Source organism: Colletotrichum phormii, assembly GCF_030913505.1.
Source record: "Colletotrichum phormii strain CBS 102054 chromosome Unknown BDP81scaffold_10, whole genome shotgun sequence".
Taxonomy (NCBI): Eukaryota; Fungi; Ascomycota; class Sordariomycetes; order Glomerellales; family Glomerellaceae; genus Colletotrichum; species Colletotrichum phormii.
This window is the reverse complement of record NW_026851452.1, coordinates 304,283-316,101: the sequence shown is the minus strand read 5'-3', so window position 1 is coordinate 316,101 and position 11,819 is coordinate 304,283. Positions and strand designations below refer to the sequence as shown.

At 54.5% G+C, this 11,819-nt stretch overlaps 7 protein-coding genes across 7 annotated transcripts; 4 read left to right on the top strand and 3 right to left on the bottom strand.

Moving 5' to 3' along the window:
- Window positions 1–20: 20 nt before the first annotated feature.
- On the top strand, window positions 21–1,136 carry BDP81DRAFT_23659 (uncharacterized protein). The gene has a single exon (XM_060582849.1). The coding sequence runs from the start codon at window positions 97–99 to the stop codon at window positions 859–861; it is 765 nt and encodes a 254-aa protein (XP_060445110.1). The 5' UTR covers window positions 21–96; the 3' UTR covers window positions 862–1,136.
- BDP81DRAFT_394187 (NAD dependent epimerase/dehydratase) lies at window positions 957–2,410 on the top strand (the record flags this gene model as incomplete). Its single annotated transcript, XM_060587925.1, has 3 exons — window positions 957–1,158; window positions 1,378–1,678; window positions 1,786–2,410. The coding sequence occupies 3 exons, from the start codon at window positions 957–959 to the stop codon at window positions 2,408–2,410; spliced, it is 1,128 nt and encodes a 375-aa protein (XP_060445109.1).
- Window positions 2,411–2,568: 158 nt separating this feature from the next.
- Window positions 2,569–3,836, bottom strand: BDP81DRAFT_427714 (uncharacterized protein). The gene has a single exon (XM_060590370.1). It carries the CDS (start codon window positions 3,550–3,552, stop codon window positions 2,701–2,703), a length of 852 nt encoding a protein of 283 aa, XP_060445108.1. The 5' UTR covers window positions 3,553–3,836; the 3' UTR covers window positions 2,569–2,700.
- Window positions 3,837–3,951: 115 nt separating this feature from the next.
- On the bottom strand, window positions 3,952–4,593 carry BDP81DRAFT_427713 (uncharacterized protein). The gene has a single exon (XM_060590369.1). It carries the CDS (start codon window positions 4,270–4,272, stop codon window positions 4,060–4,062), a length of 213 nt encoding a protein of 70 aa, XP_060445107.1. The 5' UTR covers window positions 4,273–4,593; the 3' UTR covers window positions 3,952–4,059.
- A 601-nt stretch (window positions 4,594–5,194) lies between these two features.
- On the top strand, window positions 5,195–6,239 carry BDP81DRAFT_23620 (uncharacterized protein). The gene is made up of 2 exons (XM_060582848.1): window positions 5,195–5,294; window positions 5,372–6,239. Exons 1-2 carry the CDS (start codon window positions 5,241–5,243, stop codon window positions 5,900–5,902), a joined length of 585 nt encoding a protein of 194 aa, XP_060445106.1. The 5' UTR covers window positions 5,195–5,240; the 3' UTR covers window positions 5,903–6,239.
- Window positions 6,240–6,359: 120 nt separating this feature from the next.
- Window positions 6,360–6,990, bottom strand: BDP81DRAFT_394185 (uncharacterized protein; the record flags this gene model as incomplete). Its single annotated transcript, XM_060587924.1, has 2 exons — window positions 6,360–6,779; window positions 6,889–6,990. 2 exons carry the CDS (start codon window positions 6,988–6,990, stop codon window positions 6,360–6,362), a joined length of 522 nt encoding a protein of 173 aa, XP_060445105.1.
- Window positions 6,991–8,738: 1,748 nt separating this feature from the next.
- On the top strand, window positions 8,739–10,593 carry BDP81DRAFT_23599 (mitochondrial carrier domain-containing protein). The gene is made up of 4 exons (XM_060582847.1): window positions 8,739–9,220; window positions 9,377–9,586; window positions 9,668–10,246; window positions 10,307–10,593. Exons 1-4 carry the CDS (start codon window positions 8,912–8,914, stop codon window positions 10,373–10,375), a joined length of 1,167 nt encoding a protein of 388 aa, XP_060445104.1. The 5' UTR covers window positions 8,739–8,911; the 3' UTR covers window positions 10,376–10,593.
- The last annotated feature ends 1,226 nt before the right edge of the window (window positions 10,594–11,819 follow it).

Here is an 11,819-nt window from a genome sequence, read left to right as displayed (position 1 = left end):
AAAAAAAGGGGAAAGGGCCATCTGTCGTCTCAAGTTTTTCGATTTTGTCTTTTTTCCACGACGTGCGCAACGCCACTGCCACTGCCACCTTTACTTATGTGCTTTTCGATATCATTAGACGTAACCAACCAACTCGAATCTTTTACACTAGAACAACACACACACCTATCCGTACCTTACCTTACCTTGCCTTACCTTAGACGCACAAACATACCATACACAAACACATATATACATATACAGACGCACCCACGCATCTCTGTCCATACGCACACCACCATCAAGCCTACAACCTCCTTTTTATCATTATTGCTCTTGCGCCCCCCTCGTCCGCTTCTCTCCTTCTTGTCCTTCCTCTCCTCCCTCTTCCTCCTCCTCTTCCCACCCCTCCGACTGGTCTCCCCGCCTCTGCCATCTGACCTCAACAACATTGGCTGCCCTGATATCCGTAATTTGTACCTAATCAAGGCCATTCGTCTGCCATCTTCGTTCGGCGCCCTCCCCAAAGTCTTTCCCACCAACTACCCCGGTTGGACCTTCGCCCCCCTCGAACCCCCCCCCCCTGCCGAGCTTCGCCCGCATCCATCCCGCTGCACCGTGGTTTACACTAAACTCGCGCAATCCTGGTGCTGCAACTCTCAGTTCCAGGGGGCCAGGGCAAAGCCGCAAATCACCCCTAACTCGACGGGAACCTGGACACCAGACGTCAACCCCGCCGTCCGTCACCCTCGCTGTCCTTGTCGTCCCTGCCCGTCAGAGGTACCTCTTCCCGCCTTGCCGCTGAGCGCCCAGTGCACCACCACCACAACCACGACCTCGAACCCCTCTGCCCCCAAACTTGTCAACCTGCGCTGCTCATAATATCCTTTTCTTTCCGACGACACAACACCGCACACAAACGCACAACCACACGACCGACCGCCTCTGCCACCGAATCCCTCCCCCTTCCCTTCACCATGGCCGAGAAACCCTCAGTCCTGATCATCGGGGGGCTAGGCTACATCGGTCGCTTCCTGGCCCGCTACATCCACGACAATGACCTCGCATCAGAGGTCCGCGTTGTCGACAAGGCCTTGCCCCAACTCGCATGGCTTGCTCCCGAATTCCAGGACGCCTGCGCCGGCAGCAAATTCATGCAGGCCGATGCAAGCAGAGAACGTAAGTCACCCGACCTGAACGACGACACGACCTGCTTTTCCCCCTTTCCTTTCCTCTCCCATTCACCATCTATCACCCCTGGGGCCCCTCCCCTCCCCTCCCCTCCTCTCTGTCTTTGGCGTCTCCAAAGTTTGCCAACCGACACAAATTCTAGACAAACCACCCACTGTGATGTTGCTCTTGGCTAACTTTTCTTGCTTTTTCTTTGCCCTCGTGCAGAAGCCCTAGCAAAGATATTCGACCGCGCCGACGGCAAACAGTGGGACTACGTCTTCAATTGCGGTGGCGAAACGAGATATTCTCAAGAGGATGAGGTTTACAAGTTGCGCTCTCTCGGCTTGTCGCTTGCCGTTGGCAAGGAGGCAGCCAAGCGCAAGGTCAAGGCCTTTATCGAACTCAGCACCGGCATGGTCTACAAGTCCGACTCGTCCCCGAGCAAAGAGGGCGACAAACTGAAGCCTTGGAGCAAAATTGCCGTCTACAAGCTGCAAGCCGAAGAGGAGTTGGCAAAGATTGAGGGGTACGTATCCTGGGCCTCGCCACCCAGCGTTCCCATAGCTTCGTCTACCTTGCGGAGCGCATCGTCGTGTATCATTCCAAGCTGACTCAACGACACTATTTCTCTAGACTGAACCTCATCATTGTCCGTTTAGCACACGTCTACGGCCCGTACGCATCGCAATGGGTCGCAACGGCACTTTGCATGGCCCGTGTCTACCAATACCTGGAGAGCGAAATGAAGTGGCTGTGGGACAAGGGCCTCCGACAGAACACGGTACACATTACAGATGCCGTACGAGCACTTTGGGATATCACGACGTGGTACAGCAAAGGCAAGGACAAGTGGGATGTCAAGACCATGAGCAAGGTGCCCACGTTTAACGTTGTCGACAAGGGCATCACCACACAAGGCACCATGTCCGAGATTATTGGCGACATCTTCAAGATCGAGACGGGATTCCAGGGTCAACTCATCAGCACATTTGCGCGCCTAAACATGGATAGTGTCGTCGACGATGTCAACGACGAGCTTATGGGACCGTGGGCCGAACTGCTCGAGAAGGCGGGCATTGCGCGGCCGGGACCTCTCACGCCCTTTATGGAGAAGGAGCTATTGAAGGATACGGATCTGAGCATGGACGGCAACCGTTTAGAGCAGGTCGTTGGCTTCCAGTACGAAAAGCCCAAGTTGACCAAGGAATTGGTCGAGGAGGTGATTGAGAGCTACAAGACGATGAACTGGTGGCCGTGACGGACACGGACGACGGACAGAAACGAACTAGAAGCATAAAAAAGCGTGCGGATGATGACTTTCGGCCTGGGTTCGTTCGACTCGAAGGAACGGGGGAGGACACCAGCGCAGGCGCAGGCGCGGGTTGCGGAATCGAGAGAGGGGGGGGGGGGGGGGGGGGGGAGAGAGCGCGCGCCATGATATCAGTCGAATCGCTTGTTTGGAAACTCCACTGCGTGCGAGCAGCATTCAGGAGCCGATGGCGGGGAGCGCCGGGGCATTTGTATAACCAAGATATCCTTTTCCTTTTATTACTCTTCGTAGCTCCGGCCATGTATATTGGCACCATTTTTGAAGGTAGTAATCCACGACGAAATTAGGCAACAGAAAAAAAAACCCCGTACGAATATTGAGCGCGCAAATTCTTGAAGCAGTTCAAAGCAATGGAGCTGTACCTGAGCTCTCACGTGTGGTTTTCCGCGGGCGGGAACGTCGCGGACGGCCACCTCTTGGCCCCGTGGCAGCTGGGATTCTCCTACCTGCATGACTGAGTTCTTTGGAGCTTGGCCCCGCCGTAACGAGGGATCTCCCTCCTCGCTGCGGCGCTGCTTACCATCTCGAGGAGTTGAAGGCTCGAAGCTTCGTCCATCGGCCGGAACCCTTTCGGACGCAAGAGTCATCCCAGTCAGGCACCGCACATCCTCGAGACGATTCGTTGAATAGACGAGTCTGGTTCGGAATATCTCATTGGGCTTCGCTTCGCTCGCTTGTGGCACGGCTGTTAAAACACATCGTTCCCCGATGGTCGGTTCAGGGTCTGATTCAGGAGCCAGGAGACTAGAGACAGGTCCGCTCGACGTCGACAATGGTCGGCTGGCACTACTGTGCGAGCTGTCAAATGTCTGCAGTGAAACCGAAGCTGAGGCAGAGGGCCGCTGACGGGATGCTGTCGTGCGATGAGGTATCCGAGACGGGCAGCCGTGGTACGCAACTAGTCGACCACCGAGTCCACTGCTGAATGTTCTGAGATGCTGAGATTGGCACACCACACGATCGTTTGAGCCAGACTTGTGGGAGGTTTTATGCAGATGAACCCATCGACGGAGAGAGTGAGCCTGGGCTGGAAAAAGAATGCAGCTCGCTTGGTTGGGCCCCCGTCCCATTCCTCCACCACGAGCAAAAGTAAGCGTCCGTCCCGCACATGCTTAGGACTGAAAAGGCCGAGTGTGACCAAAAGTCTGCCGAAGCCGTGGGGTGGCATCTCCCGCCTGATGACCCGAGACGGGATGGAGAGTTGGGGAGGACCGAGTTCGTGATTGGCGTCGTGTCATTGGGCAGAGTGGAAGGGAAAGAAGCTGTCGGTGTATGCGACATTGCTGTTCGGATACAAGCGTCAAGCAGTGTCGAAGCTCTCAGACGAATTGCGCGCCTGTGAGGTGTTGTCTGTCCCTGCGTCTGTCTGCTTTACCCGTCATGCATATGCCTACCTTGGATTGCTTTAGGTAATGACCCTTGCCCGCCCTGCATCATGAAGACCGTGCAAGAGCCCGTTTGGTCTTTTTTTTTTTTTCTTCTGTGTCTTCTTCAGCGCTGTCTCGAACCTCGGAACCTGCGGTGTCTGTTCACCCCTGGGTTTGTCCTTTCTTGGCTGCCTGATTGGGAAGTGACACTCAGGGTGCGCATGGGACGGGGGCGAGCATCGTCGAGGTCGATGTTCTGGTATTAATTTCTTGAACGGTTGTTCGGATTGCTACGTTCCCCGTACTATCTCTAGATGGACGCAACCCGGACCGGGCTAGGCGGCCAGATTGGGGATGTGAGTGTCGGGCTGGTTGTTGCCATTGGCCGTTTGTTTCGCGCAGGTCCAGGTGGTATGCTGGCATGCCCAGATTCGGGGAGTTAAGAGGAGGATTAAAATGCTGACAGGAGCGTAGTTCTGGGTGTGGGAGGTTGCAGTCTGCAGAGAAGGGTGTATGCGGTCATGATCTCACGCGCGTTCCCTTTTCGAGGTAGATTGGCAGGGTCTGGGGTAAACCGTAAGGGTGTGAAGGTTGTCTCGCGAGCCTCGGCCCCGACATTTGAGCTGTCGCAGAAGGTTCGTGTGATAGAGAGCTGTCCTTGTTCGGGGCTGGCTGAGCGATTGCGAAGAAGAGAGTGAGAGAGAGCGAGAGCTTGTTCTCTTCATGTGAAAGCGTGGCAGTGGCAGTGTCAGTGTGGGGAGGGATACTTCCCCGCCCCGCTTGTCCAAGGTAAGGAAGGTAAGGTAAGGTAGGTAGGTACCTTCCAACTCCAATTCAAGCTGTTGGTACGGAGTACTGCGGCAGGCACCCTGTTGGACCTGAAGAGCTCGTTCCTGACTTGACCTGACTGGAAAGAGCTGATGCCGGACCAGGCGACGTATAAGAAGGCGCCGACGGATTGGGCGCATTCCATCCGGAGTCAAATTCCACTTCACCTTTGTTGCTCAGCCCAGCTTGTTCTTTCCCATCTTCTTATTTATTCTACCGCCAATTTACAAACAAAAAGAAGAAGGTGGCTTACCTGAAACAGAGTTTGTGCCAGCCTTGAGTAACGACTTTGGCTTGACGACATTCCACCTTTGCGAACCGGGCCTACATTTACGTAGGTATCTCACCTCTGCGGACCCATTGACATTTTGTCCCCGTTGCAACCCCTCCAACCACCACACCGACCTAACGGTACTTTACCGCCACCACCACACTTTGTCTCCCTTTCTACCCGTTGAAGCTCACCAAAGCTTCAGGACATAAAAGACCGAATAGCTGCTCGGTCAATTTTCATCGCAATACAAACCAAGTACATTCACACTCACAATACACATCACATCACAATGGCTGCTCCCGCCACAAAGACGATCGCCGACCTCAATGGCCAGTGGGTCATGGTACGTTCATCCATGTTCTGGACAGCACCACGAAGCAGAGCAGGTGTGCAAAGAAAGGAGACTGACAGCCCCAATAGAACAAGACCCTCTCCGATTCACCGGAGCCTGCCCTTGCCCTCCAGGGCATTGGCTGGATGACCCGCAAGGCTGTCAGCCTTGCCACTGTCACCCTCCACGTCAAGCAGTACACCGCCTCGCCCTCCCCTCCCACCACCGGCACTGAGCCCGTCACCCACTTCGATATTGACCAGTTCGCCACGGCCGGCCTCAAGGGCACCACGGAGAAGCGCTGCGTCGACAACGAGTGGCGTGAGCACTCCGACTGGATGTTCGGTAGCGTCCGTGGCCAGAGCCGCTGGATGACTCTCGCCGAGATCGAGGACGAATTCCTTAAGAAGGGCTGGCTCGAGGGCGAAGCCGAGGCCACCGGCCCCGATGGCAAGACCCATCTCTACAGCCACGTCGAGAGCATCGACAACGGCTGGACTGCCTCCCAGATCTGGGGCTTCCAGACCATCGATGGCGAGAGACGTTACACCCGTAACGTTCTCGTTCAGAAGGGCGGTAAGAGAGTCGAGATTCGCCTCGTCTACGACTACATTCCTTAAATCTGACGCACGCGGCGTTTTCTGGGAATTCTTTACATTGCGGTTGGATGATGGGACCGGTTTTACTACACACGAAGCATGACTACCACTCGCACTTGCAAGACGCACCATGCCGTTTTGCTGGTAGGCTAGGAAATAGCCCGACGAAGAGTAGACTTTGAGAGCATGGATAGCAATTGAAACCGTCTGAAAAACACCTATTCTGTGGATGCTCATTTATAAAAATGTACGTGACGACAAAGAGAGAGCAATGTTGAATCGTCTGCTTGTCTACCAGTCATGGTCCCAATGCTTCCCTTCGGTTCAACATGCGAACCGCCAACGCCTGAGTTGATGCAGCCAACCGTCTCGTCTACCATGTTTCGTCGTTCCATAGATTCATTACGACCGTTGGATGCTTGCCGTCATTCTAGTTCTCTCCGTATACCGCTGCCGATCTGTCCTCAGCCCTTTTCACTCACGCCGGTCTCCTTTTGACAAACTCCTCGAGATCCTGCACCGTCGCGACACCCAGTACGAAACGCCTCTTCTCGTCCGTGATGACGGCAAAGTGGCTCTTCTTCGCCTCGACGCCGTCGCCGGCAAAAAAGGCCTCGAGCTCCTCCAGCGGTGTCTGCATGGTGATGACGCGGTAGGTGCGGCCTTTACGCTGGAAGCGGACCATGGCTTTCGAGAGGGGGTCCTCGGGCTTGACCTTGCCGGCGTCGAGGAGGGCCTGGAGGTGGGGGATGGCGAGGTAGCCGACGAGGGCGCGGTGGGCGTCGACGACGGTCAGGTGGGTGTAGTCGCGCTCAAAGGCGGAGATGAGGGCGTGGGAGATGGGATCGGTGGGCGTTAGGGAGAGGGCGGCGGGGGGGTCGATGTCTTCTACTGTGGCCTACGATGGGAGGGAAGAGGTTAGTCGGGGGGGGAAGGGTTCAAGGTCTGTGGTCCGGGACAGAGGGACGGGAGAAGGGAGGGTAAGTTTCGAGGGGATGTTCACGTACACCGCGGTAACGGGAGGACCATTTTGAGACGAAGGGACTGGAGGTTTCGCTGGTTTGCGACGTAGGCGCCGCGGCGGCGGGAGTGGAAGCCAGAGCCGCCATTGTTGGGAATTGATAATCTTTTCGGGCCTCGAGTGAACACTCGTCGCGATTAAAGTCGACAGTTGAGACAGAGTGGGTATCGTCAATCGTGGTAGGTGCCGGTCGCTCGTGCAGTTGAGTTGGGAAATGATATCAATTATCGCGGGGTTCTTTTGGAGGGAGGAGGGGCGGTGTCGACAGGGCTGAAAGATTTGGCGGTAAGGTACGGGAAACGCCACAGTTGATAGTCGGGCGGTGTCTCGGATTTTGCTCGCAGACGCGCGCCGCTGATGGGCGCCCGGGGGCCGGCTGCTGCAATTGCGAATGCATGTCGCCGAGGTGGGGGGTGGGATCCAGCTGCTCACACGGTCCACCTGCACCTGGTATCCGCAGGTAATTGTTAAGGTTTCGCTGAAGCTGCCTGCTTTGGGCGGGTTCCACAGCGGGGTGCTGCTGCTGAAGAGTCACCAAAGCCACCGGACGGGAGCTATCGGGTAGAGTATCACGGAATAAATAGCCCGTTGATACAAATATCAAAAGAAGTTGAAACAAGGAATACCAGATTGTACCTACCATTTTGAGAATGAGATCCATAGAATTTCGGTCATCTGCTCGCTGAAATTTTCTTGTCTCTCGCATCGAGAACGAAAAAGTCCCCTTGAAAAATCCCTCGACGGAAGTTCTCATGATCACGATCAGCCTAGATGATTTAGTGTAGTTTCAAAGCAATTTCCTATTTGGGCCATCGGCTCTATCGCTGTCAGTCGGTAACGTATCTCCACCGTCTTCATTCCGGTATTTTTTGCAGACTACACGGGACAAAATCGCGAGTAAAAGATGGATTGAAGACGTCTTAAATAGAAAATAAGGGAAAAGCCAATCGACAAGCGGTCGGTGGATGATGGCAATGAAAAACGACGCCGGGAGACGAAACAACGAATTCACGGCGAAGCTCCGCAAAATCCGGGGATAAGCGCAGGCCACTGCGCGATAACACGGGAGCCTTTCCTCTCGTCGTATTCTGTCGCATACCGGTGCCCCACTCGAGCTACTTCTGCTCTAGTACACAGTACAGCCTCTCACAGCTATGCCTCGAGGTCCAGACCCCCCATTCTAAGGTGTGATGTCACCCATACTGTCCCGACGCCTTCCGCAGCAGCTGTTGGTCACTGGCACGTAAGCTCTACCCAAGTCCAGAAGACATTGCAGAGCAAACTGTCGATGAGGTCGAGGTACCCGCGACATGGACGTGACCTAACCATCCGAACCGACCCCTTCTCTCACATCTCTGGGCTCCTCCTCCTCTACCTTACCGCAGTCAAGGTAACTACCACTCGCTCGCTGGACCCCCAGTCCTTCCTGAGCTATCCTGTCCGTCCACTCACCAGCGCCGGCGCCCCCTTTCCCCCAATTATATTCGCATGATAATAAACCTGCTTCTGACCTCTCCCTCGTTCTGATTCCCTCTTCTTCCTGTGTATGTGTATTTGCGACAGCTTCACTTGCAACCTTCCTGCCTCCCTCTGCTTCCGTATCCTCGAGAAGTAACCAATCCTCGGTCCTCAAGGTGCTCTCGCATAAGCCGGAAACGGTCATTTGTGTCGCGTGACTGACGTTGCACCTACTCTCCGTTCCTACTGTTCTTTGAGCTAGAAACCCCTCTCAGCTCGTTCTCTCGGTAAGTAGACATCTTCAACATCTTTGGGTTGCCCCCTTCAACATCGCGCTTTGAACGTCTATTGCCAGTGTCGCCCGCCTCCTCCGAGCTCGAACTTCTATAGTGAAACTCAATTGCGCGCTCATCCCGCCTCTCAAGCTTATCGCAGGGGTATAATCGTCCCTCGCCTTACCTCCCGACTAACTTCACCGGCCAGATATCCTGGCGTAAGAATTCACATACCGTCCAATCCTTCCGGTCCAGACGAATTGCGTCCCGACCACCATGTCGTTCCTCTACCCCAGACAGGACACCCTCAAGGGATGCTTCTCATCCCCCTTCAACAGCCGCTTCAACAAAACGGCGGACGCCACGGCCATGGCGAAACCTACGCGCTACCAGGCCCGCCCCGAGCTCTACGGCGCCTTCTCCACCGTCGACGACGTCAAGGGCAAGGCGAAGCAGCTCAGTGCCGAGGCCACGGCCGAGTTTGAAAAGGCCAGCGCCAAGGCCCAGTCTGCGGCCGGCGGCAAGATTAAGCTGTACTCTGGACAATACTACGCTGCTTGCACCGTCGGTGGTCTCATGGCCTGCGTGAGTTTCCCCTGTTCTTTCTTGATCTTGACTCGTTGTCGTCGTCCTTGACGGGTGACCTGGTCTCCGGTCCGGGGTCCCCACAACGGCGCGGGGCCCCGGCGCCCGGCCGCGACGGTAACACATGAGGACCGCACGACTAACACCAAACGCTAGGGCTTGACGCATACCGCCGTGACTCCTCTGGATCTCGTCAAAGTGAGGAGGCAAATCGATTCGAAGCTGTACCGCGGAAACTTCCAGGCTTGGGGAATGATCTTCCGAAAGGAAGGTCTCCGCGGCATCATGACCGGCTGGGGCCCGACCTTCTGGGGATATTCCGCGCAGGGAGCTTGCAAGTACGGATTCTACGAATACTTCAAAAAGGTGAGACCAACTACTATTCATGCTAAATCTCTCGTCACAGCCCGGGGAAGGAAACCCCGTGACTAACATGCAACTCTCAAGACCTACGCCGACCTCGCGGGCCCCGACAACGCCAAAAAGTACCAGACAATCCTCTTCCTCTCCGCCTCGGCCTCCGCCGAATTCCTCGCCGACATCGCCCTCTGCCCCTTTGAGGCCGTCAAGGTCCGCATGCAGGGCGGCATCCCCTCCCCCTACAAGGGCACTCTCGACGGCATCAGCAAGATCACGGCCAAGGAAGGGTGGGGAGGCCTCTACAAGGGCCTATACCCGCTCTGGGGCCGACAGATCCCTTACACTATGATGAAGTTCGCCTCCTTTGAGACTATTGTCGAGATGATGTACGCCCGCCTCCCCGGCCAAAAGTCCGACTATAGCAAGGCCGCGCAGACGGGCGTGTCGTTTGTCAGCGGTTACCTGGCCGGTATCCTCTGCGCCATCGTCTCCCACCCAGCCGACGTCATGGTCAGCAAGCTCAACGCGAACCGGGCGCAGGGCGAGGCGTTTGGTGCGGCCATGGGCAGGATCTACAAGGACATCGGATTCTCTGGCCTCTGGAACGGCCTGCCTGTCCGTATCGTCATGATTGGTACCCTGACCGGTCTCCAGTGGATGATTTACGTGAGTAAACATCAAAATGTTGTTGAGAAAAGTGTGGCAGAAACTGACATGAGTGGACAGGACTACTTCAAGATCTTTATGGGCTTCCCTACTACTGGAGGAGCAGCTCCCCCCGCCGAGAAGAAGTAATTGAGGAGATTGCCCTGATGGTTGGGTGAATAGAGGGCTTCGTCCGCGCAATCCGGGTTATTCAGCTAGTATACTATGTACACCGAGGACCTCTCGAGGTAGTCCCTTTAGCTCTTACACTATTGTAACAATGGAAAGAGTCTATTCTACAAACGCACAGATGCTCATCTAGCCTTCAATCTCACGTAACAGCTCAAAGAAGGGTCTTTATGCTAATAGGTGGGATTTTCAATGCTTGTTGCGCCCAATTTCCTCATCCACTTCGCTTCCTCCCGAGGAAGCAGGATACATCCTCCGACTTAACCATGGGTGTATCGTCCCAATAAGAGGCCGCCATGAGTGATTCTCAAACCGCCTGAGACTCGTACTCAGAACCGCGTTCTGTTGGATCGCGATATAACCTAGCACCTTGACACATGCATGTCTTTATATCGAAACACTCACTGAAAGCTTTGCTACCATTCCGAGTATTCCAGTAGGCCCCAAAGATACTTGAGGGTTATGACGTGTAAAACTCAGTCGTAGTACTACAAGTAAGCAATTTGCTTCCGTTTCCTATATTCATGACCTTTTGCAACATTGTCCTGCCCTTTTCTTGCCTTCCCTCTTATAGTGGAGGCCGGGAAATCGAAAATCGAAAGCAGAGAAGTTTCTTTATCCAACATGGTTTTTTTTTCATTTGTCGTCCTCCATCTCGGGCTTTTTGTGATCAAATGCTTCCCCTCGTCTTCCACTGGCACCTATGACTGATACGTTCGTGTCTGAGAGAGAGAGAGAGAGAGAGAGAGAGTTTTCCGGCTCTACTGGCTTGGTTAAATGGGATTCGAACGGGATATGGTTGCAATGGGTGGTTACTCTTGACCACAAACCACAGAGATACGTATATGCTAGTATACACCACTACAGGGTAATCACGTACAGAGATATTTGCAAAGGATGAGCTTTTTTGCGCACTTATGTGCCTAGAACAATCAAAACAACCAATACACATGGTACTACATCCACGTATCTCCCGCGCCACTACTCTACAACCAGACAGCGATGAGGTCTTTGGCAACGAAAGGGACTGTGGGAGAAGATGGGAGATGGAGGGATTTCCAGGGGGGAAAAGACCGTCAGAGCGGGAAGAAAGAACCCTGGAGCAAGACAGGAAGCATGTGCATTGTTGATGCCAATGACGCCCTTGGCCAGCCATACATCAGATTAAACGATCGAGTATTGAATGCCGATACTATTTCCATGGCCAGTCTTGCGTCTTGCGTCTAATGCTAATACTCACTACCAACGACTGATCTGCATCACCTGGCTGGCCAACGACCGAGTATATGCCGTCTTGCTAGCATATTCGTCTTTCTAGCAATAAGAGAAAAGGCTCAACGTGGCCTTGGTTCTTGCCCTTCAAGGTTTAAGCTCTACGTTTGGGTTTGTCTCAAAGTGCCAAACG

Bases quoted from the DNA above. Each gene is read 5' to 3' on its own strand.
- BDP81DRAFT_23659 (XM_060582849.1), top strand. From the start codon at position 97: ATGTGCTTTTCGATATCATTAGACGTAACCAACCAACTCGAATCTTTT.
- BDP81DRAFT_427714 (XM_060590370.1), bottom strand. From the start codon at position 3,552: ATGGGACGGGGGCCCAACCAAGCGAGCTGCATTCTTTTTCCAGCCCAG.
- BDP81DRAFT_23620 (XM_060582848.1), top strand. From the start codon at position 5,241: ATGGCTGCTCCCGCCACAAAGACGATCGCCGACCTCAATGGCCAGTGG. The intron at 5,295-5,371 runs GTACGTTCATCC...CAGCCCCAATAG, and splicing joins TCAATGGCCAGTGGGTCATG to AACAAGACCCTCTCCGATTC.
- BDP81DRAFT_23599 (XM_060582847.1), top strand. From the start codon at position 8,912: ATGTCGTTCCTCTACCCCAGACAGGACACCCTCAAGGGATGCTTCTCA. The intron at 9,587-9,667 runs GTGAGACCAACT...GCAACTCTCAAG, and splicing joins TCTACGAATACTTCAAAAAG to ACCTACGCCGACCTCGCGGG. The intron at 10,247-10,306 runs GTGAGTAAACAT...ATGAGTGGACAG, and splicing joins GTCTCCAGTGGATGATTTAC to GACTACTTCAAGATCTTTAT.
- BDP81DRAFT_427713 (XM_060590369.1), bottom strand. From the start codon at position 4,272: ATGCCAGCATACCACCTGGACCTGCGCGAAACAAACGGCCAATGGCAA.